Genomic DNA, 25,825 nt, shown 5'->3' on the forward strand with positions numbered 1-25,825 from the left:
AGAACAGAGATGGTGTACTTCTCTAGTACACATGCAGCTAGAGGAGGCTTGTGGACAAGACCAAGGGCAAGGCTTCATCTCAGAGAAAAGGCAAAGACACGACACAGGATAGTGATACAGATTCTAGTACCACTTCTAGGGTTCCCAGGGTGCTTCGAACTCAGGAGAACCCAAATGGTGTACTTCTCTAGTACACATGCAGTTTTCCCCCATGTGCTTCCAGCTAGAGGAGGCTTGTGGGCGAGAGAGGGGGCTGATTGCAACTCCACTTACTGGTGCATGGGGACCGTGATTTGGAGTTCCAAGCATTAGGCATTTGGTAGGACATGGTTATCTTTTGTATGGTAGAGATTATGAACTGGATCTGTTCCGAGTTCATTGTTCGAGGCTTTTGGGACGTGATGTGTTCACCGTCCACTGTTGGGGATTATGGGCGTGGTGTGTCCAGCAGCTCATCATCTATTCTTGGAGTTCATTGCACACTTGTGTAGGAATTCGTGGCCAAGCAAAGTTCCTTGCTGTTCGTGGTGGCATTTTGTTTTGAGGAAATAGGTTGGTGGGTGCTCTCTCCGAGGTGATTCTAGTATTCGCGGTGCTGGAGGGTCCATGGTTGCATCTTCATCGCCTTATCTTCTTTCGACTCTTGCACACTATGAGCTGCAGAGGGGGTGTTAGAATTTATCCATCTCAATGTTTTGGGGTCGAACCTATTATTGGGTATTTTATATATTTTTCTCCTATTTATTTGTCTTGTGAGCAGTTGGCCAGCTCACACATGGACTATAGAAGGAGTTCCCCATTATTCACTCATCCATCCACTTCCCTTTTCACTTGGCATTACAGGCCTCTTGTTTGCACACAAAACCCCCCCCTTTCTTCTCCCCTCCCCGCCTCTCTCTCGTATGAGGTAGTTTCCCTCCGAGAGTGGCCAGCCACGGAGGAAACCGCTCTCCCTAGTTCTTACTTTGCCTCTATGAAGGGTTTTGAGAATGTACATTGAGCCTATGGCTGTTTGATTTTTAACTAATAGAAGGATCTGATTCCCAGGAAAAAAAAAGGTTGTGAAGTCGTGAGATTCTTGAAGAGGCTTTGGTGCTATAGATCTTGCTGTTCTTGTTTCCTGGCTTGTTTCTATAAGGTCATTCCCGCTTGGGGTGGTAGGTGTCTCAAACCTCCGCTCAACTTTTTTGGCCACTTTCACAGTATATCCCCCTGGATACCTAGAGAATATGTTGAAGACCAACTCCTAGCCTGGTAACATATCACAATCTTATAACAGCATGCCTGTGGCAGTAAGTAAAGCTATTTTGCATGTATAAATAGGTCTGGTTGAAATGCAGAGTTAGCCTTTTTTGGGGACATCTATTAGGTCATGTTTTACTCTTAGATTGAGTGTTTCTACTCTTGGGCCCTAAAGCATGTAGAAATGGTGGTGAGGTTTTCATTGCTTTAGCAATTTATTGTGCAATATATTCATGTGCTTAATTATGATCACGTGGGAGTGACACCCTCGGTGTAAAATCATCAATTGGATCTTTTACTAGGCATGTTCACAAAATGATAGATAAACAGCTTTTTTTTTTCTCTCCAATTAATTCTTTTTGTGCTGTGTTGTGAAGATACTGTTGAGAGTGTTGGCCCTTTTGCAACCACATGATTGGGCCCAGGTCGCACAAACATGCAAGGCTCTTCGTGCAGAATGCAATAGGTATGAAAGTCCTGATTCCAAAGTTCTGTGATTTTATCAAAATTGGGGTCGTAGAAAAATTTGTGTGCACACACACACATGCACATGCACACACACATGTATATGTACATGCCACATGCATCATTCCTCAGATGCATGTGCCAAGACAATTGAGGACATATGCAGGCAGACCCTTTGTGAGCTCTCACGAAGGGATGCAGTTGATTCAGTGACTGTGAGAGAAAGTTATGGTTTGCACACACTAGCTAGCAGCAGGTGGACGCCAGTAATGGGAGATAGCCACCCTAATGTACATGACGATATGGAGATGGACAAGCTGGAACTCTAGAAGACAAAATGAAGCCAGAACTATTCTCTATGTGGAAATTCATGACCCTTACAAACTGAAATTCTGGAGTGATTTGCAGGACAAAATTAAAAAAACCAAAGGAAAGAATAGATCATGTTAGACCGAGTGCTTTGCACTTGAAGGGACTTTCAGATACCATGGAAGAGACCCGACAGCTGTCCATTGATTCCATTTCGGGAAGGCGTGGCTGCAGGTGAAAGACCCCTTAAAAGTAGGGGAATCAGGCCAGAAGGGCCTAATTTATGCCCAGGACGAATGGAGCAGAAATGGACAGGTTTGGAGCAGTTTTAGACCTATTTTGGGATGTGTAAGCAAGTGGAGACCAACCTGTCAAGGGACCAAGGGTTGGGCACCCTTTTTGTCCATTATGAACACATTAAGTGACTTCCATCACTCCTTTTAAGGGCTAGTTGATTTAGTGTTAGTTGGAGGAGAATTTTCCTAGAAATAGGCCTCAAATCCCCTTATTCTTCATATCTCTTTCTTGCCTCCCTTGTTCACGTGCACACTGCAGACCTAGCAGTGGAGAGCACAGAGTAGCCTAGTAGATGAAAATCAGTAGCATACTAGAGTAGATGGACGGAACAGGATGGAAGTAGAGGTACAATGATGGATGGAAGTAGCCCCATGGCACTGGACGGAATTTTTGGACAAGTTCCCAGTTTGGTGATTGTGAGAGCACGAGTGAGGTATCCAATGACATTTAGCTTTTGTGAAACCATTTCCATGTCAGTTAGCAAATACTGTGCAAGTGGGATGTGTCGTGTACATGAATGGTTTTGTGTTTCATTTTGTTGTCCAAGCTTATTGTACTTACTGTTGGGGATTAGGGTTTCAGAGCAACAAAGACCCACACACACACACACACAAAGATGGTACACAGCAGCAAGCTCTCAAGAGAGAGAGAGATGGTGATTGCTACTCAAAGTAGATAGATACAAGATGTGTGGAGCAAGGGAGTTGACTCCACAATATCATAATACAATAAAATAAGTGTGGTGTCCTTTCACACCTAATATCCAAGGGGAAAAACCCAAAGGGAGAAAAGTGCCCTGGGTTAGCCCATGTTCACGTGTGGCAGTACTCATAGCATATGTGGCATAACTTATAGCATATATTCCAATAAACCCCCCTGTAGTGGCAATGTGAACCTGTACAAGGTCGATAGTAGATCACTCTGTGTAGGAGAGTAAGCCTAAAGCTTTACGGAAAGCTTCAAACTTCTCTTGAGGCAACGCCTTCGTGAACAGATTTGCAACATTGTCTTGTGTAGAGCAGTAAGATAATGTGATCTCCCTTGCATGAATCCTCTCTTTGACATAGTGATAATGAATCTCTATGTGCTTAATGCGTGCATGAAACATTGAGTTTCGTGCCACGGCTATAGCACTCTGACTGTCAGTGAGTATAGTGGTGGGTGTCTGCTGACACTCACGAAGATCAGGCATCAATCTCCTCAGCCATACACAATCTACTGTGGCTGTAAAGGCTGCCCTGTACTCAGCCTCACAAGTAGATGTGGCAACAGTGGGCTGCTTTTTGCTTAGCCATGATATGCATGAATGCCTCAAAAAGAAACAATTCCCACTGGTGGACTGCTGTGTATCATAGTCACTAGCCCAGTTTGAATCACTGTAAGCATGTAACTGCAAGCTACCTCCCCTGGGATATACCAACGCAACATCCAGGGAGCCTTGAAGATAGCAAAAGATCCGCTTCACTGCTTGCCAATGCTTTGTACCTAGATTGTGCATAAATTTGCTACACTGGGAAACCCCAAACTGAATATCTGGGTGTGTGCCTCATAAATATATGAGGCAGCCCACTGCTTGGCTGTAAACACTCATATCAAAAGGCTCTCCAACATCATACATGCTCAATTTCAGCCCGGGCTCCATCGGAGTAGAGATGGGCTTACAATCTTGAAACTCGAATTTGTGCAACAACTTTTGAATGTACTTTGATTGGTGTACATAAATCCCAACATCTGTCTGCACAAATTGTATGCCCAAATAATAATGCAACAACCGTAATCTGTCATCTCAAATGACGATTGCAATTCAGCTTTGAATGCTGAAATTTTATCCATATCATTCCCAGTTAGCAACATGTCATCCACATAAAGAATGAGCATAATCAAAGTCCCATGATCCTCTTTCACATAGAGGGTGCTCTCTGTTGGACTATTGCAAAATCCTTGCGTGGTCAAATAAGTATGTATCTTCTCATACCAAGCTCGAGGAGCTTGTTTGAGACCATAAAGTACTTTTTGAAGCTTGCATACTTTGTTTTCTTGACTATGCATCACAAAACCAATGGGCTGATGTACATACACTTCTTCTTGCAAATCCCCATTGAGAAAAGCTGATTTTATGTCCAATTGATGCACTTTCCATCCATGATGGGCAGCCAATGCAACAACACATCTAACCGTGGCCATATGAGAAGTGGGTACGAAAGTCTCATCATAATCAATGCCTTTTTGCTGGGCATATCCTTTGGCCACTATCCTCGCCTTGTATCTATCAATGGTACCATCAGACTTTCTTTTTAACTTGTAAACCCACTTTGAGCCAATGGGCTTCTTGCCAGAAGGCAAGTCTACCGAATCCCAAGTGCTGTTTTTATGGATCGAATCCATCTCATTTTGCATGGCTTGTATGCAATGCTCATTCTCATGAGCCTCTTCAAATGAATCTGGCTCATTTGTGATGCATGTGCGTGTTCTCTTGCATTACGTGAACCAGCCCGTGTCCTGCTACCAGGTGGAGCTGAAAGTTTGCTCTCCTGTAAAGTACGGAGCAGTCAACGAGGCACAACTCTAGCCTCCTCCGTTGCTGTCTGCTCTTGCTCCACTACATCCTCCACATTTTGAGGTGTAATGAGCTCATTCATGGGCTGATTTGGAGCACCCAAATGTTGTCCATTGGGCAAAGTTGATGGCTGATCTGTAGAGCCATCAATTCCCAACGGGAGAAGTCCTTCAAACATGTTATGTGGGACCGAAGGTGGCTGTCCAAAAAATTTAGCCAATGGCTGGTCTGAATTTTCAGCAAATACAACAACTTTGTTGCCCAAAATCCTTTGTGTGGAAGGATTAAAGAGACGGCAGCCTTTACTGCCACTGCTATAACCCACAAATATGCACTTAGTAGCTTTGTCATCAAGTTAACCTCTCAACTGCTGAGGTACATGTGCATATGCTATACATCCAAAAACTCTAAAGTGGTTAACTTTAGGTTTCCTTTCGTCACGCATAGTTGTTAGGTATAAAAAGTTCGATTCGGTACGGTACGTTCAAATACGTCTCGGAATGCATCGCTAGATTTTGAAAATAAAAATATCATGGAGGTATGGCCTATTTAAAAAATTACTTAAAAATATAAATAATAAATATATATTGTTATACACACATACACATAGATGCAAAACTTAGAGAAGTTACAACTTACCCAAAACATAGAAATTTAGGAAGAGGGAGAGAGGCTTGAGGAAGAGGGAGAGAGAGGGAGAGGGAGGGGGAGTCTTGAGGAAGAGGGAGATGCTTGAGAGAGCCTAGAGGGGAGAGAGGCTTGAGCCTTGAAGGAAAGCTCGAGGGAGAGGATTGATCTTGAGCAATGAACATTTGTGAGGGGAGGGTTGAGCAATGAGCACTTGTGAGGATGGGGTTGGGGGAGGGGCTATTATATAGGATGCATCATGTATGATGCACATTGCAAGCAAAGGCAAGCAAAGGGCCAAAGGCTTGAGCCTCAAACAGTCCCCAAAATGCCCAAGAAACGGCGAGAAAAATGGTCAAAAAAACGGGGAAAAAACGATTGAAAAAAACGGTCGCCTGGATTCGACCGAACCGGAACCGAACCGATTGAATCAAACGGAACCGTTCGTATCGAACCGGACCGCCTGGGCAGTGCACGAACCGGGTGCCACTGAAGTTTCGTGCCAGGCCTAATATGGCGTGATGGTTTTCAATGCTTTGGTAGGGCATATGTTCAACACATGCACACTAGTTAACTCTAGCCATTCCATAATAGCCTTGACCTTTTCTGGGTCCATCTTGACCTCTTCCTTGGACACTTTATGGCCCAAGTAGTGAATCTCTGACAAAAAGAACCCACTCTTCTTGCCATTCACATATAACTTGTGCTTCCGCAAATCCTGAAATACCATATCCAAGTGCTTTCGATGCTCATCTTCATTCTTTGAATGCACAATAATGTCATCAAAGAAAGTAGCTGCAAACTTTCTATGTGCTCGAAATATTCTTTCCATCATTCGGTTGAAAGTAGCCGGGGCATTGGTAAGACCAAAAGGCATCACCAAATACTTATAGAGTCCAATTGTCTCATCTAAGAAAGGTCTACAATCTGTCTACATTGGGGATTCGTCACATATGCGACATAATGGATGAAAATGGTCTCTTGCCTGGTGGAACGCTGCATGGAAAAGAATTTGGAAGAGCGGATTGTCCCTCAAGCAACGTCTATTTCTATGGAGATGTATGGTTGGGGTATTCCCAACGGGAACTCTTTTGGCATGGAGACATATTGCGATTGCATCTTGTAGGCGGTGCTCCCATCCTAGAGAGGTAGTGCCTCACCTTCTTTGGTATTGCTTGCACTCTTAGGGTTTTCTTGATGTCGTGCAGTTTTCCGGAACATCACTGAAGATCCAGGTCAGGAACATCAATGAAGATCCAGAACCGGATCATTTACCTCTACATCAGAAAAAATCTTTTTCAAATTATCTTTATAGTCAATTTTATTCTTACAGAAATCTTCATCCAAATGATGATGTCATAAATATTTAGGTTAGTCATTCACATGCTAAATCAAGGTCAGGCCATTCTGGCTATGTTATTTCATACCCTGCTGGTGACTCGTGCAACTATGTGGGTCTGATCTTTGTGGGCGGGGCGGACAACCCATCGGGTGTGCAGGTGTTAGCTTAGGTAACATTGGGAATACCAATAGTCAATCGTATTCTTAAAATACCTTAGGTAGGGGTAGTTCAGGAGTCTTAGATACGAATCGTCATTTCTAATCCTAAGAAAACGCTTTGAATCATATTTTGGTAACTAATATATATAACTGTGCACTAAGCGCTTACAATAAGAGAAGAGAATGTAAATGAAAGAGTACAGTTACGATTCAGTCATGAAGCTTTGCATTAGTGAGTGTTAATGTCTTTTTTCGTTATTCATTTCTGTATGTTTGTTCTGTGCGTAAACTGCAAACTTTGTGTTGGTTTATCGGCCAACACTTTTGATTTACATACATACATACATATGTGTGTGTGTGTGTGAGCGTGTGTGTTTGTACACACACACACACACACACACACACACATGTACACGTGCTCGTGCACACACTGCCATTTATCAGATATGTGCACACACATAACATATATATGTGAGTGTGTGCGTGTGTGCATGTGTGTATGTATATATGTGTGCATACATGTGGTGTAAAATTCCAGGCTTTGATGTAGATGAAAAAACCGTTGACCTTAGGTGAATTAAGATGTTTTGAAAGCTTCTTCCAGGTATGTTTTGCTTGCAAGGAAGATGATTCTGTTTTTACATTGTTTTGATGGCAGTGCTCTGAAAACAATAAATTTTTTGGACCTAAAGAACGGTGGTTTCTTGTTGAATGACCATTATTTTACAAGCTTATCTAAGAGGCTTGGGACAAGGCTTCGAAGGCTGGAGCTGGTATATACGTCCTCTTGTTGTTGTAAAAAATTGTTTTAAAGTTTTGGTGCTTGATGCAAACACAGAAAGACAAGGCAAGATATGACTTTAACTATGCTATATTGCGTGAATGAGAATATGCAATGGGAACACATATCCAAACAAAGGTCTATATTGTATGCTTTGCAAGGACCTGCTATAATGCATATCCTAAAACTGATGTAACGCTGTCCTCCACTTGAGCAAGGAGTAATGCTCATGCAAGCTGCAAACTGATGATGAGATGCCCTGTCTGCTGCCTGTGAATCTGGCTCTGCAATACTGGTCTTCCTGCACCAAGAATGACCCTTGATCTACTCTTAAATAGGGATCTGAAAGCTGGTCGGCTGGTAGGACTTGTTCGGTCAATAGGACTCTGGTCCAGGACTCCATAAAGTGCTTTGTATGTTGTCCACACTGTCCTGACCATGGGTGCCTGGCTGCCCCTTGTTCGGGTGCTCAAAACGCTGCCCGACTTGTCAAAACTTGCCCTTTAGGCGGCTGCAGTAGAAGATCATGTCCATGTGCATCTGGATTTCCGATTAAGGCATGCACGTGACATTGGACTTCTCTGGTTTTTCATGCTGGCAGGCACCTTTTGCATGCTTTGAACTAATTGATGAGGCAGCTTCATTGTTTCTTTTTTTAAATAAAGTCTAATGTTTTTTGATCAGGATTGCTGGCATTTATCTGATTCATCATTGGAGTGCCTTCCGGGAAGTGTGGAAGAGCTTGTTCTGTGTGGATGTGATCATCATAGCAATCAAATCCTCTCTCATGTCTCTCACCGATTGAATGGGAAGCTTCGGATATTTGCGTGGTCGGGATTTGGAGGAACCATTTCAGCTAGAGGATTCGAAGATCTAGCCTTAAATAGCAGGTTTTTGTTTGACTATCATGTGCGAAGGGCTACAATTTTGGAGTAGTACTATCAGAAGAATTTTATTATCTTCTACTGAAGAGCTTTCTGTGCCTCTCTCTGGCAGGGCATTAACCTCCTTTATGATTGATAGTGGGCCTACTGTGGATACAAACCAAGCTGTCTGTACTGTTGCAAGGAACTGCCCATCATTGAAGGAGTTAAGTGCTTGTAATCTGACAATGGTGAATTTCTTCTCCTTATGACCCAAAATCTGGTTGGGTATGTACACAAGAGAACTTACCAGGACCTTCACTAACAAGTTGTTTTTAATGTGGCATGCATTCTTAAGGGTCATAAATCAACCTGCACTTGCTTTGGTAAGGACACAAGCAGCGCACGCACGCACGCACGCACGCACTGTATGCGCATACAGTGCGTGCACAGGCACACATGCATGCATACTCAAGTGACAAGTGATCAATTAAAGGATTTTGATATCTTGCATTCGTCAATGGGAATATCAAGATTAATTTTTGGCAAAGTATGAACTGTATAAAGATATGCCCTTTGCAAGGATGTTTAGTTTTTCAGAGGAGCAAATCAACTCGGCATATACTACTGCAATACCTGACAATTGTAGTCACAGCCATATTTGGAGTAGAGAATATAGGGGATATGGAAGTAGACTTTTAGGCAGTGGATAGCAAGAGAAATATAGTGCTTTAGTTGGTGAATGAAGAACGTGAAACCTTGAAAGCATGGTATGCAATCTGAATGACATCATATCAATTTCCACGCCACAGTCTCATGGCAGGTAAGGGGCAAGGCTGCTGTTGTGATGCCCTGAATAGGAGATGGCAAAAGGGTACCTCCATGCTCCTTGGATGAGCATGAGAAAGAATCTCATTGAAAATGTTTCTAGAAAAACCCCATTGAAACATATATCTCCCCAAGAGAAAACATGTTAGATACTCTGGTGGAAGTTATTATTCTCAAACAAGTGCTTGATGCTCGGAATGATTTTGAAAGAAGTTGCTTAAAACATATAGAGAGATACAACACACGACACCGGTGCTGGATCCTAATGGCCAGGACTCCCCCTCTCTTGCCCCCACCCAAAGGCCAGGACGCCCCATTCCCTCCCTTCCATTGGTGTCCCTCTTCTGACAGAGTTGACGCAAAATTGAATTCTTATTAAAGACATTTGTTCATAGCCACAATCTTCTAGCAAGCAACTTGCTCTTGAAATGTGTGTTTTAGCAGCAATTCTTTGATAAGCTGGCCAGAGAAGAGTAGTTCAGGTGGTTAATCTAAGATGATATGTTGCCGTCCCAAATTTGAATGCGCTTACCTGTATTTCTAATTGTTTACAGGAGACTTTGCTCTATATATTCGATTGCAGCATTTCCTTGCAACGTTTCCGCCATAAACAAAGACAGGGAAGCAGCTTCCATGTCACAGACGCAACTCTAACTCTGATATCTGAGAAATGCCCACTGCTTAAAGAACTTCATCTTGTTGACAAGACCAGTGCAGATGAACATTTGGTAAGACACTGCTTATTTTATGTTACCAAGAAAATGTGCATGCTTCCTCCCTCGAAAAATTTTCAAAGAGAAGAAAATTATATATGTTTTTATTATTGTTTGGAATAGGCTTTTATTTCTTTTATTTTGAATGGAAAAGTTTTTATGTACTGATTTTGAGAAAAAGAAAGTTTTTCTATATGAGAGGAGGGCATTGACCATTGAAAATTAGCCATCGTGCTTTTGGGTTAGTAGCAAAACTTTTAAATTGTCTCCCAAAACATTTACTACACAGATATTGCTCACAACCATCTTTTGCTGAGCGATTTACTCCTTGAGATGATACGCGAAGGCCTGTGCATGTCTATTGAGAGTTAGTATCATTCATCAAGGCTAAAAAGCTCCGACAGCTTGAGTTCTCCACTTCATGGTTTGTGGCCAGCCTCCTTTTAGCCTGGGTTGAATTTCAACTAGCCTTCTTCCAGAGCCACCTAGCAAAGAGGAAGAGATTACGGTAGCCACTAATTTGGATCATCCTTGCGCACTTGCACGGTTGGGAATGCAGTCCCACATGAAACCCCGTCTAGGGAATAATAGTGAACCACTTAGCTACTAAATTGAATAAAATAACAAAAGCATTGAAATACGATTCACACAGCACAATAAAAACAACATAATGGCATAAGAAATTTGACATCACATTGGGGCCAGAACGGGGTGACCCCTCCCGATTCCATATTACAAAAGAAATTTGATACCACATTGGAGCCGTGTCCCAATTCTGTATTACAAAAGGACTACAAGCATGTGCGCTGGGTCACGAGATTTCCAAGTACAAAGTACAAAATGTAAAGTACAGCAACATCTTCAAACAGTTCCTGTTTAGAATCCTGGGCTTGTTCTCTGGGACTGTGGAACCATGTCCTGGCAGCCCAAGTGTCACATACACCCTAACAACCGTACCCTCGTCCTCCACGCAGAAAGACGCCAAAAAGCATTAGTTTTTCCCCAAATAGTCTTTACACATCAATAACAGCAAAAGCTTGAGCAAATATTACAACTTTGGTTTCCACACACATTAATATAGTGGACGGTCTTTTAGACTAAAGTACCCGGGTGCCTCACTAATTATAAATGTTATATACCTGGACATTGATCTACGGATTAGGAACTAGGGCGGCCGGGGATTAGGGATTAATAGGCATATACTTCGCTGGGGTTCCTAGATTCATAAAAGAGGTCTAATGGCTATTTATAGGAGGCTAGCTATTTATGGCATAGTTATCATTATATAGGTGAGGGCTTGGGTTATTATGAGACATAGTTGTGCCGATGCCCAATTAAAGGCCTGCAGGAGAGCACACATGCTCGTGCCGTTCACATGGCGAGTACATAGGTTGGTGTGTCGAATGCCTTCTGTGGTATGGGACATTACATGGGCCTGTGGGATTGTGCCCGAGCGCTAGCCTTAGCTCGGGGGAGACTGATGGTGGATGCCAGTCGTGGTTGGGAGGTGAGCTAGCCTGCAACCTCATGACTTGGCTAACCTTTGTTTTAGGTGTGATTAGGGCAGATCTTGTGGAGTACTTTAAGTTGGTATCAAACACAGGCTGAAGAGGTATACGTGGCTAGGCGTAGATGTCGGGATTCTAGGTATTACTCTTATCGTTTCTATATCCCTAAAGAAATTGCTCTGGTGAAGTTCATAGCTACAAGGATTTGCTAGCGTGAAAGGCATGCATGATGTTAAGAAAGAGAGAGAAGTGCTGTTTTTCTTAAATGCGTTGTTGGCTTCGGGGCGAGCACCCATAGAGAAGGGCTTGTGGGTGGAAACCCAAGGTGGGGAAGTGGTGGGGTAGAGGGCTGAGCAGGCTACCAGCCATAGGCCATAGGGCAGCCAAGCATGGCCGCCTCTAGCTGCCTACACCAGCCCATGACTGGCACAACCTCATGGCGGAGGGAAAACAACAGGCCGTGTGTGTAGGAAAACAGTAGAAACTTTTTTTTTGAGAAAAGCTTCATACGTTTTTGGACAGAAAAAGTGGATGTTTTTGAGACTAAAAGCACCCATTTTTAAAGATCTTTTTCCACTAAAAATATTCGATGTTGTATATTTAGAAAGGCTAAAAACGAGGAAAGCCACAAGCAAAGAAAAAAACACAAAAAAATAAAAATAAAATAAAAAATCATGGGGGCCTCAATTTTTAGTATAAAAAGAGGGCTTCCATGACCTTGGGAGTACTCACATTTTCATGAATGCTAAGCTTGTGCAGAAGTAGGGAGTGGAGATGTAGCCAAGTGATCACCAGTATCGTGTTGACATGCCGTCAAGGCACACAATTTCAGGATCGGCCGGTGTCTCAAATGCCTATAACCATATAGAGCTACTTAGAGTGTCCTACCATGAGTCAATTAAATTTATTTGAGAGTTCCCAAGAGCTTTGAGACATTACGTACTGGGAAGGTTGGGAAGTTATTCCCTAGGTATTGTGTCGACCTTACAAGATCTTAGATAAGATCAGTGAGGTTGCTTATAGACTAGAGTTGCCTTGGAATGTGAAAGCTCATACAATCTTTCATGTCAGTAGTCTCCCCAATGCTGCATAAGCTCTGATCAATCTGGTCTCCGCTGCTCTCCTCAAGGAAAATAGTGGGCCACTAAAAACCACACCAAGGTAAGTATATGCATCTGTATACTCCACTGTCTCCTGACCATATGTAAAGGTGGGTGCTGACCTCCTAACCCACTGTGCTGTGGTGTTAAACACCATCACCTTGGTTTTACCAAGGTTAACAGACAATCCACTGTCCTGTGCAAACGTGTGCAATGCATCCAAATGACGCTGCATCCCCTCTGGAGAATCTGAGATCAACACAATATCATCGGCATACAATAACAGCGGAATCCATGTCCTTGCTAGCTGTGCTCCTCTGTCACCCTCCCGCTCTACATAGTCCGAAACCTCATCCACATACATCCCAAATAAGGTGGGAGAAAGGGGGCAGCCCTGTTTCACCCCAATAGTGGAGTGAACCATCTCAGATATACTAGTACGTACCTACTCCACAACAGCCATGATTCCCCAAATCAGCTCTGTGGGCACTCCCATCTCCTGTAGTTTGCGCATCAGTCTGGCTCTCGGTACTGTGTCAAAAGCTTTGCGGAAATCCACAAAGCAACAATAAATCCTCCTGCCATATGATCTGCCCTCCTCAATAATAGCTCTGAGTGTCAAGATATGGTCAAGAGTGGAGAAACCTCTCCTGAACCTTGCCTGCCCTGATGCACGTATGCCCTCTCTCTCTGCCCATCTACTCAACTCCTGCTCAAGAATAGATGCATATAATCTAGCCAATGTGTGACCAATCATGATGGTACGATAATTCCCAAGAAGCATGGGATCCCTTGACTTGAAGATAGGCACAATCGTGGACATATTCTAAGTCTCAGGAAAACCCTCACACATGGCTCGGTTAAACATCAAGGCAATAAGCTCTGCAAGCATATCTCTGGCATGAATAAAGTGCTTTGCTACCAAACCATCATGATCATATGCTCTCCCAGTCCTCATCCTGTCAATAGCTTTCCTTACCATCTCAGCAGTAAAGAAAGCACATGTCTCTCGGCATGGCTCCGATGGGTCTGGCAGGGGTGGCTGTCCTAGTGCTGTGTACAGGGATGCTGCATACTCACCCCAAATCTATGTGGAGGTAATGGCTGGTGATGGTGAATGCTCATGGAATAGTCTCCATGCCTCGCCTGAGTCCTGACTCATAAATAACTGATACAAATCCCTCTCTAACTGAGCAAGATAAGCCCTCTTCTTCCGTCGCACTAGGTGCCGGAAGGTAATCCGTGACTGTCTGTGAGTGGTAACACCCATGAGCACCTCTCTCTATAATCTGATCCTCATCTCTCTGCACTCCTCATCATACCAGCTATTATGGGGCATGTTCCCAGATTGTCTCCGTGTAGGCTGACTATGGGGATATGCCGCTGATGCTGCAGCATGAAGCGTCTCTATCAATATCTGAGTGAGCTCATCTAATGGCCGTCCTGGCTCCTCGGCACATAAGCGTCTGTATATCTCATCCGTGTACACGGTGTCGGTCTCCCTCGTAAAGGTATAACGAGTGTGTGTGGAGACCTGTCCCAATGGAGCTGTGCTGAACTGAAATGTGAGAGTGAAGGACAAGATAGCATGATCCACTGCTACTCCAACCGGCCTAGTGCCTACCATAAAATCCTGAAAAGAGGGAATGAGACTGGGCTGAGCCATAACATAGTCCACTGTACTAGCACCATGCCGATGTGGAAAGCACGTGAAACTGCCCGCTACCGGGAATCTCTGTAGGCCATTCAGGATGGCCAATCCATGTGCAGTCCCCATGTCTATCAAATAGCGCCCATACTCAGTGTGTTTCTCATCCTGTGAGAGTCTAGATAGGCCTATATCCCTAACATCAAGCTCCCTCAACATCTCCTTTGAGGTATCATAAAATATTGTCTGGTTATGGGCGGTCTTGGCATTGAAGTCCCCCAGGAGAATGATGTCACCATCCCTGGAGAACTACCAAAATAGCATATAGCAATGTAGAGATATCTGCCCGTCTCTGCCCTCAGTCTAACCGACATGTACCTAGCCTGCTCATCTATGCGGACTATATGTATCAGTGGCTGTAGCTCCTCTCTAAACAATACTGCCACTCCTCCTGAGCCCTGTCCTCTATGCTCTGAACGAGTCTCCTGTCTACAAGCTCTCTCCCATCGGTATCCACTAACATGTGGCATGGACTGTCCAGGAGCCTGATGCGTCTCACAGTAGAAGATGATGTCCCTCCCAGTGAAACTATCCTCAAAAGCCCCTACATCAAGACGTAGAGATCCATTACAATTCCAAGTAGCAACTTTGAGTGTAGTCCCATAGGTCTCGCGCCGTCATGAAGAGCGCCTCTCCATAATCACCACCCTACCATCTCTATAGAAGGCCACTTTCCCTTTCTCTCGGGCTGCCCTTATCTCTGGCATAACTTCTTTCATGTGGGCAAGTTGCGAGAGTGTGAGGTCATCTCCAAGAAATATTCCCATCTTCTTGAGTGTAGGACGTCTCTTCAAGAAGTCCTTCTTCGCTTCCATGGAGGGGAAACGAATGATAAGCGCTCTCTCCTTAGAAGATTCGCCACCACTACCTTCTCTCTTCTTTCCCACTCTCCATGCCTTTGTGTGCGTGGCTTCAATGCCCATCATAGAGAAGAGCTCCTTGGTTTCCCCGCCTCATCACGGTCTTTTAGACCGGACACTCGTACATGTAAGGCCCGGGTCTTCCTCCTTTGCTCCTCTTCAAGGGTCATGTTGATGATGGTGGGAGTGGGGATGGGTGGCGATTCTTTACCTTTCCCTTTCTTGGCCGAGAAATGAAATGAAATGTTATATTAACGTCTTCAAAAGGCCAAAGTGACCTATGAGACCAAAGTTACAACCATGTGACATCTAAGACACTGTCTGGAAAAGAAAGAAAGAACTGAAGGTAAGTATCTAGCCCTACAATACATCAATAGGGAGCATCCGGTAGTAGCCACTAGGGAGAGTGGGAATGGGGTACATGAGTACATGGATACATGAATACATGAATATAGGGGAGTACAAAAGTGACAGTGAGTACAACAATATATGGCTGGAGTGGTAATCATCCTAGGAGCTCTAGCATGGGTCTCTGCCGGATGGCTTGGATATCTGCCACAGTGAGATGCCTAGTCGGACGAGCCCGATGCCTCGCAATGATGCTCTGAATCCTCCGGTGTAGGCACTGTCTCCGATGTGAGGATCCGCGAACCCTCGGGCATCTGGATGTGCTCAACTGGATAGCTCTCTTAACTAGAATCCCACGGGGTGCCTGTTGCTGGGCTATCGGTTGTGTCCTCCCGGGTAGTCCCTCTAAAGAAGTCAGTAATCTGTCTCTGTGTGGACTCCTTGCCAGTCGGGCGTTTGCTCGTGATAATGGACTCTCTGAGCCTGCGGATCTCCAGGAGATAAAAACCCAAGCATCTTTGATCACAATAGTCCATGACTCTAGCCAGTGGTCCAGATCCCTCTCTCAAAAGGCAATGGTAGCGTCCTCGAATCTCATAATATGTTGTGCAGTGACAGATGTAGTGCTCCTCCATCTCTGGCTCTATCCAAGGTCCGTCGGAGAGGAAATATGCTTGCAGTTCTCCATACCAAAGGCCTCTAGCAACTCATGAACATACTGTTTAAAACAAAGAACCCCCCTCTGGGTCTGCCAAATCTCTAATCCTAAAAAGAAATGGAGTAAGCCCAAATCTGTCATCTCAAACTTCTTTGACAAAGCAACCTTCGTTTCACTGCTATATGCTCCACATGACCGCCAATGAGAAAAAGATCATCCACATAGAGGATAATCTAGGTGACCATACCGCATTCCCGAAAGAGACACAAGTTCGGATCTGCAGCTGATCTCTGGAAACCCTTTCTAAGAAAGAAAGAATCAATCTTCTGATTCCAAGCCTTGGGAGCTTGTTTAAGACCATACAATACATAGGAACACCCAGTATTGTATCTTAGGTGATTGTATATATCCCTCTCAAGGACCTCTTGTAAATAACGTTGATTTTGGAAATATAATGGATTCTTCTTTGTATAATGCTTTCCACTGTGTCTTGATTCCAATTTCTTGATTTCTCATACCTACTATGGATGTCAATGAATTAAGTGTATCTGAAAGCAAAGAATTAACAAAGATACTTGATTCGTTTCAAGATGTATTTCCTAAGGAACTGCCATCGGGCTTACCACCCGAAAGGGCAGTCGATCATCGTATTGACCTGGTCCCTAGTGCTCAACCTGTTAGTATTCCACCTTACAGGATGAGCCAAGCTAAGGAAGATGAGTTGGCCAAACAACTCGCAGATTATTTGAGGATTGGCCAGATCCGTCCAAGTAAATCACCTTGGAGTGCGCCTGTGTTACTTAGGAGAAAGAAGGACAACACCTGGAGAATGTGTATAGATTACAAGAGATTGAACAAATTGACAATGAAGAACCGTTATCCTCTCCCTAGATCAGATGACTTGATTGACCATTTAGCCGGAGTGAAGTATTTCACAAAGATATATTTACGTACTGGCTATCACCAGATACGTATTCATGAAAGGCACGTTGAAAGAACCGTCTTTCGGACTAGGTATGGCCATTATGAGTTTCTTGTATTACCTTTTGGATTAACCAATGCTCCAGCCACTTTCTAGCAAATGATGAACGATCTTTTTCGTGAACATTTGGGGAAATTTTAGGTTGTGTTCCTGGATGATATTTTAATATATAGTTGTACTCTTGAGAATCACGTTAGACAACTCACGATTGTCTTAACTATTTTAAGATAGAATCGACTGTATACTAAATTAAGTAAATGTGAGTTTTTTATGATAGAAATCATTTACTTGGGACACAAGATCACTAGAGACGGGTTCAGCATTGACTATGACCGAGTTCAAAAGGTTCTAGCTTGGCCTATACCGCAGACTGTGAGACACCTTCGTTCTTTTCTCGGTTTTGTTGTTTTTCTTCGGAAATCTATACGGGAGTACTCTTAGTTCACACTACCGATGTCCGACTTGTTGAAAGGTCGTGGACGTAAGTCGAATCAGTCTATCACTTGGAATAACGATCTTTTTTTTTTCTTTTTTTCTTTTTTTCCGAGAAAAGATCCTTTCATTAGTTATATAAAAACGCCCGTAGGGCTACAAAAGATCTCTCCTGCTCCTGAGAGAGAGAAGAGCAGTGAATACATCATGGCAGTCCGGGAGACTCTCCCTAGGTGCTGCAAAATACAAGCATCAGTATAAAGAACTGAGCGGCTAAATCATACAATAGGGGGGGGGGAAGAGCCAAACAGGTGGCCTGTAGTGCCAACGGGGGATCCCGTGTGTAGGGTGTAGAACGGGCCGCAGCGCCAAGTGGTGTGAAAGGCCTGGCGTCGTAAGATCGCCTCATCCGAGTCTCCCCGGATGCGGTCGTACTGTCCTCGCAGGGTGTGGATCAACTCCTGCCAAATCCCCCGAACAGTCTCTGCTGGTGGCTCTAATCTCCCCTCGAAGGCCGTAAAGCACCGAGCCCTCCAGGTGAACCAGATGGTGAGGCTGCTGAGGAGCTCCCATCGTAAATCCCTCTCCTGTGTCCAGCTGGCGGACGAGAAATCCGGTGCCGGAACCAGGCGAGGCTGGCCCCTAATAAATCTGATGGCCTGACTGCCCTGCTCCATCTCATAGCCCATAGCAGGCCCTGACGAAGTCGACCAAGCAGCGGCACCCCACGTAAACATACCCTCTGGAGAGAGGGGGGCCAGAATACGCAACATCCGCAGCCAAATCTGCTGTGCCTGAGCGCAGTCCCAAAGGCAATGTCTCTGTGTCTCCATAGGGTGGCCGCATCGGACGCAGGCCGCCGGAAGACCGCTGTAAACAAGCCAAGTGCCAACTGCTGAGCCCCTGTGGGCGACCAGCCACTAAAAAGCCGAGATCCTGCGGGCCTGTCGACTAGCCCAGAGCCGAGCCCAGAAATCCTCCAGGAACTCCTGTGAGAGTCCCTGCAATCGCCAATGCCCCGCTGCCGCTGGAGAAACCGCCCTCCTCGCCGTCAAAATATGCCGTCCCAGCCGAACAGTATACTGGAAAAAGGTGATCTCTGTGGCCTCAAGAGATGCATAAGGATCATGCCACTCGTACTCCCCGGGGTCCCACTGTAGCCGGGCCAAGGGGCGCGCTGCATATGCCCATATGCGCCAATCCGAGAGCACATCAGCAGGGTCGGGGTCAATATGCCACTTCCGAGAAGCGGCAGCCACTACCCGAATCCTCTGAAAGGTGCACTCTGCAACCAAAGGCGACTCCACCTCCACTCTCTGGAGTCTGCCCTCATCCTGAATCTCATAGTAGAGGCATCTGCCATCCTCAGTGCTAGCTCTGACAGCAATCAGGATCTCCAACTGTGTAAAGGCTCCCATCCACCGTGGGGCCACTGGCTGGAGAGGTGTGAACCACTCCTCTGTAAGTGCCTCCTGAATATCATCCCTCATAATCAACCCCCCTCTGAAGTGACTCAGCCTCTCCACCTGGATCTCCTCTGGTAGACTGCAGAAAGCCTGCCAATCTCCAAAACTACGAGCTGGGCCTGCCGCTAAAGGTCCCCAGGCTAGACGAGGCCGAGAACCCAGCATATGACCCTGCTCCGTACGAACCGCTGGGCTCCAGATGAGCGGCTGCCTGGCCCGCTCCTCAACGCAAGAAGGAGGCCGCTGAGAGAGCCCCGGTCTCAGCAGCTCCCAAGCTCTCAGGATACTCAAAGCAAATCTGTCCTCCTATCCTCTACTGAGGCCTGTCCTCCTCATCTCTATGAAGATCCAGCGAATCTCTGGTGCCCAAGTACCCCCTGCAGGGGGCGCCCGAGCCTGCAGTCGCTGCAAGAGGAGCTCTTTCCAAGGCTCAGCGCCTGGAAGCAACCCCCGAACAATAAGCTTCCCCAATAAGGCTCTACTCTGATCGACTGGATCTATAATGCCCAAACCGCCCTGAGCCAGCGGAAGTGTAATAACTGCCCATGCAACCTTTGCCCGAGCTGGCTGACCGTCCCGCCCAGACCACAGAAAGTTCCTGATCAGCCTCTGTACCTGGCTGATGCAAGAGCTCGAGAAAATCCAGCAAGACGTAATGTACCACATGGTCGCTAACAGCACCTGATTTGCCACCACCACCCTCCCAGCCAAGGATAGTCGAGCTGTACTCCAATACAATAGCTTCTTCCGAATGCTCAGAAGAAGCGGGGCAATCTGCTGCTCAGGTGACAAATCGAGGCCAATCTGGCATCCCAAATACCGCACTGCTGTGCCTGGAGGAATCCATCTAAAACCGGGGTCCGGGCTCCATGCCGGAGTGGGAGCACTACTGATCCAAAAGGCCACTGTCTTGCGCCAATTGATCAATGCTCCCGAAGCTGCACTAAAAACCTGGAGCGACTGCTCAGCCCGAATAAGATTGGCCTCTTGGCCATGCAAAAATAAGCCCGTGTCGTCTGCAAACTCAGCATCAAGCAAATCCTCCCCCCGGACTGGGAGCTGAAGTCCTCTCAAACCAACCTCCTCTGCCGTCAAGTACATACTCATAGCCTCCGCAAAGAAGAGAAAAAGGAAAGGGGCGAGAGGACACCCCTGACGGACTGATCTGGTCAGCTCAAAACTCGGCCCCCGACCTCCTGCAATCAGCACCTGGCTGCGAGCTGTGGAATACAGAGCTGCCACCCCTCTGATCCATCCTGGCTCAAAGCCCAGGCGAAGCATAGTGCCCTGTAAGAATCCCCAATCAACTCTATCGTATGCCTTCTCAAAATCGAGAAGCATCACGACCAAGTCCTCGCCAAGAAACCTAGCTCGGGCCGTCGCCTCCCAGAAAGTAAAGATGTTGTCAAGGATACTGCGCTCCTTGACAAATCCTGTCTGAGTAGCATGAATCAACTCCCCCAGGAAGGGCTGGATCCTCAAACTCAAGGCCTTTGCTAAGACCTTGTAGACAGTATTGAGGATCGTAATAGGCCTCCAATGCCAAATGTCATCTGATGCTCCCTCCCCCTTGGGGATAAGATAGATCAAGCCCTCTGAAAAGCTCTGTGGCATCACCCCAGTGTCCAAAACATGCTGAAAGCCCCTGCGGAGGCCTGGCCCCAAAAGGTCCCAATAGCGCATAAAAAAGGCCGGCGTCAGTCCGTCCTCCCCTGGGCAACTATGTCGCGGTAGGACCCTCAAGGCCTCGGCAAGCTCAATCTCTGACAGAGGCGCACCTAGAATTGTACGCATATGGTCTGTGACCCTCCTCTGCACATGGGCCCACACAGTCTGTCTGCAAACATCTCGATCCTCAGTGGCTGGCTCTGCTGAAAGCAGGTCACTATAAAAAGCAGTGGCAATGGCTCTGATCTCCCCGAGCTCAGTAGCTACCGATCCATCCGGTCTACCAAGCTAACGGACTCCTGCTCGCGCATGACGGGGTCCAGTGATCTCAAAAAACTCCCCAGTCACTCTATCACCAAGCTGCGTCCACTGAGAGGCCTGACGACGAAAGTAAAACTCATGTCTCTGCTCCTCTATCTCTCTAACCTCCTGGCGTGCCTGGCTCAGCTGGGACGCCACCCACTCACATGCAGGCTGCTGCTCCTGAAGGCGCTGTAGCGAAGCAAGGCTGCGTCTCAGCCGTTGCTCCCGCTCGCGAATCTCTCCCAGTCGAGTCAAAGCTGCAGCGTGTAGAAAAGAGCTAAGATCAATGAGTCCCTGGGCACACTGGCCCGCTGCATCCTGGTCAGAGCACTGACTATCATGCCAGATCCTCTCAATGTCCTCAGCGAGACTGGGATCTGCAAGTACCCTCTCTGGGATCCTCAACTGCAAGCTGGGCTCCCGTGTCCCCTCCTCCAATGTCAATATAACTGGTGCATGATCTGAAAATGAGGTGCCAGCGAGAATGCCGACGGAGCCCCCTCGCTCCCCTAACCAATCGCCCACATAAAAGCGATCAATCCGTGATAGATTAGTCCCTCCCTGCCGGCGATCCGACCGAGAGAAACTAAGACTGTCCTGAGACCGGGAGAAAGCCCCATGCTGCCATGCATCAGTGATCCTCAGTGACATGCAAAACCGGTCCCAAGCTGCAAGCTCCGTGCCGTGCACTGTAACATGACTGCCTCCCACCCTATCTGCCGGGTCCTCAAGCATGTTGAAGTCTCCCCCAACACACCAATGTGCGGCCTCTGGCAATGCATCTGTAACCTGAGTCCAGAACTCTGCTCTGGCACTAGCATGATTGGGCGCATAGATGTTGAGCACACCCAATAGCTCATCATGCATCCTCAGAATGACATACTGTGCTCTACCTGGCACAATGATCCCTCGATCCACAATGGCCTGCCGCCATACATCTGCAATAACCATGCATACTCCTCCCTGTCCACCCAAAGGACCAAACCCTGCAGACCAAAAAGTGTCCCATCTACCAGGCATCACCGAACCATATCTCCGGATCCTGCTCTCACCCAAGTGGTGCTCCTGCATCATCAAAATGTCAATGCTGCCACCAACCAGGCATCTCTGAAGCTCCTGCCTCAAGCAACCTCGATAGCGTATAAAGTGTGCTCCGCCAAGGCCCTGTACATTCCATGAGATGATCCTCATGGATGCCCTGCTGAGGTGGATGCTGTCTCAGCTGTACGGCGGGCCTTCGCAAGCGGCTTGGATGGAGAGCAGTCCCCATCCGAACGGCTGCGAATCTGCCCACCCGCTGTACTGCAAGAATCCCGGATCAGGCGCCAGTGGTTGTGGCCCATGGCGACTGCCTCCTGCTCTGACAGAGAAACCTCGTGTATACTCACATATCCAGGGTCGCGTGCCAAGTCTGCCACTATGCGCACGACCAAATGCCGAATCCCTGAGGTATCCACACTCCCGGGATCCAAGAAAAAATGAGCCAACTCCCAAAGTCGGCCTATCACATCAGTCACCTCCAGATCGCTCATGTGGTGAGAAAACTCAACTGCTTGAGTCTTCAAAGTGCTGAGAGCGAGCTCTAGAGTCCACTCCCGATCACAAGGTCCACATAGAGGGAACGAGAAGGCCACCGCTGAGTCTAGTGCCTCCTCCCCGCGGGCCGGAGGTATCACTACATGAACTCGAATGGGTGCTGGCTCATGGGGGCCCTCTGCTCCAAAAAGCCGTGTAAAGGTATAATCAAAGGCCTCTGAGCGCTGTCTAATGCCAAGGCGACTCAGCCGACTGCGAATAGATGAAATCCGTGAGGCCCTAATCGGCATAGGTCTCCTCTGTGATGCTCGAGCGAGGTCAGTGCTCAGCGCTCTCCGGACTGCAGGTGAGCGCCAGGGAACTGCGAGGGTCTCCCGGGAAGGTGAGGCGGGCGGAGCGGGAGGAGGGGGAGGCGAGGGAGGTGGAGAGGGAGCCGCTGCCGAAACCGGAGCGGGGGCGGGAGGAGGCGAAGGTGGAAGCGAGGCAGTGGGAGGGGACGGGGGTGGGGGAGGTGAAGGAGGGGAAGCTGGCATCTCCTGGTCCTCGGTCGCTGCAGGGGTCTCCTCCTGAAGGGGAGCAAAGCTGTTCCTCACAGGAACCCAGTGAGGCTGAGACTGTGGCTGCTGCTGCAGCGGTCTCTGTGCGTGCTGCTGTGGCTGTCTCCCTCGGCGGCGCCCCTGTCCAGGCTGCCACTCCGAGGTCTCTGTGGCCTGAGCAGGTGTCCCTGAGGCAGCCTGCCGAGCCGAATCTGTGGGCGGGCCATCAGTAGCCTGCTGCTGTGGTGCGGGTCGAGGTCTCCTGCGAGGGCAGGCCTTGGCCAGATGACCGACCTGCCTGCAAATGAAGCACTGGTTCGGGAGCCCCGAAAACTCCACTCTCTGATCTATCCACCCCCCCCCCCCCCTATCCTAGGTAGCTGAATGACCTTAGGAAGGGAGGAGATGTCAGACACCAACACTCTGACCGAAGGTAGCCCAGCTGCTCTGGCCACCACTGAAGCTGCTGAGGGGCCCGTCTCTAGTATCGAGCCCACCAATGCTCCGAGCCTAGAGAGGAGCGGAAGATACTCCCGGCGGAGACCAGGGAAACAAACTGTAATATGGAAGAGGCGCTCTCCCTGCTCCGCCGCTGCTGGGTCAAATCCATGCTGCCAAGGTCTGAAGAAAGCCCGAGCACCCCTGATGTCCAGAGGACTCATGGCAAGGACCTTGGCAACGCTCTGGGCGGCCTCGAATTCTATCTGATAATGGCCCCGGCCCAGGAGCTGTACATCCAGGATCTTGCCCACATCTGCAAGAAGGCGAGCCTGAAGAAGATCCCTGATCTCCCCTCTGCTGGGGCGAGTGCCGACTATACGGCAGATGGTGGAATGAGCCTGGAGGCGTTCCACCTCTGCGGTGAGGCTCGCTTCCTCTTCCGGCGAAAGAGAAAGCCTGATGGGGATGTCCTCGGGGGCGGGCGAGGGGGCTGCGGATGAGTCCCTCTGAGGCGAGGCGGGAGGAGTCTCCATCAGAGTCTGAAGCTCAGGCGAAGGCGAGGCGAATGTGGGAAACCTGCAAGAAACGGGCTGCACACAAAGAGGCGGAAGACCGGATGAAAATGAAGAAAAACAAAAACCCCCTGGGGGTGAAACGCAGCACGAAAGAGGAGGGAGGGGGGAAAACGGAGGAGAAGCCCTGAGGGGGGGGGGGGGGGGGGGCGGCAACAAAAAAAGAAGCGAAAGGGGAGGGCGCTGCTGAGGGGAGGCGGGCGAGAACAGGCGGAGAGGTGGGAGGCGGCGAACAGGCGAAGAGGAGGATGGGGGCGAAAATGCGAAGAGGCGGCTAGGAGGGGGGGACGAAATGGCGATGAGGGGGGAGGCGCAGCAGCGAGGCAGGAGGGGGGGGGCGCAACGGCGAGAAGAAGGCAAGCGGGGGGTGGAGGGGCGAAAAGGCGGAGAGGAGGGGGGCGAAAAGGCGAGAGAGAGAGGGGGGACAGGCGGGCGCGCGCAGTGCAGGGTGGAGGCGGGAGCTTCAGCGAGCTACGCAAGCCTTGGTGCTCATTCTTTGTATTACTTGGAATAACGATCTGGATATGGCCTTCAAACTTTTGAAAGATAAAGTCAAGGAAGCACCTATCTTAGATGGTAGACCTGTTGCTTTCGAGAGTAGAAAGCTAGACGACACTCAATCTCGTTGGCTAACCCTTGAGAAGGAGCTTTATGCTGTCATTCACGCTCTCAAGGTTTGGAGACATTATTTATATGGCTCCAAGTTTGTGGTATTGACTGATCATCAGTCAATCAAGTATGTGTGTGATGCAGATGATTTGAGAGGAAGGAAAGCTTGATGGGCCGAGTTAATACCAGATTTTGATTTTGAAATCCATTATCGAAAGGGGTCCATGAATAGTATCACAGATGCGCTTAGTCGAATTAGAGAGGTGAATACTTTGTCGTTCATCGAGATTTCAACTGACTTATTTCAGTCATTGAGAGGGCTTTGCAGGACTGATAGTTATTTTGGTCCATATTGGCAGAAGATCTAGGACGGAAGCTCATTGATTGACCAAGACTCAGTGATTGAGCAGCCTACCACTCAGGCTGCAGGAGGCCAGTGGGGATGATTCGGAATGGTTTACTATTCTGTAATGACAAAATTTGTGTACCACAGATCCCGGACATAAGGTCCAAGATTCTTAAGGAGTGTCACTACACCCCTTTTGCTGGACACCCTGGGGTACACAGGACATTAGCTTTAGTGAAACACACCTTTTATTGGCCAAAGATGAAAGGATATGTAGAAGATTATGTCCTCAAGTGTCAGGTTTGTCAAGCAAATAAAGTTGAACGCTTTAGACAGGCTGGGATGTTGCATCCTTTGCAAATCCCGAGTAATAAATGGGAAAGTATTTCCATGGATTTTATTACTAGATTGCCAAGAACACGTCAAGGCCACGATTCTATTTGGGTTGTGGTGGATCGCTTGACAAAAATGGCTAGATTTTTACCAACACGGAAGACCATTACAGCTACGCAATTAGCAAGGCAATTTATCGAACAATTGTTTAGACTGTATGGGTTACCGCAGGACATA

At 47.4% G+C, this 25,825-nt stretch overlaps 1 protein-coding gene across 2 annotated transcripts in view; it reads left to right on the plus strand.

Moving 5' to 3' along the window:
* Positions 1-25,825, plus strand: part of LOC147633279 (uncharacterized) — a 100,418-nt gene that overhangs the window by 46,630 nt on the left and 27,963 nt on the right. For both annotated transcript variants that reach the window (XM_086806313.1, XM_086806312.1), the window contains exons 2-6: positions 1,620-1,708; positions 7,656-7,770; positions 8,463-8,668; positions 8,775-8,892; positions 10,024-10,197. In XM_086806313.1, the coding sequence (XP_086662439.1) occupies positions 1,620-1,708; positions 7,656-7,770; positions 8,463-8,668; positions 8,775-8,892; positions 10,024-10,197 (702 nt within the window). The remainder of the gene's footprint in view (positions 1-1,619; positions 1,709-7,655; positions 7,771-8,462; positions 8,669-8,774; positions 8,893-10,023; positions 10,198-25,825) is intronic.

Source organism: Cibotium barometz, chromosome 12 (assembly GCF_041138505.1).
Source record: "Cibotium barometz isolate CiBa-2024 chromosome 12, ASM4113850v1, whole genome shotgun sequence".
NCBI classification, from domain to species: Eukaryota; Viridiplantae; Streptophyta; class Polypodiopsida; order Cyatheales; family Cibotiaceae; genus Cibotium; species Cibotium barometz.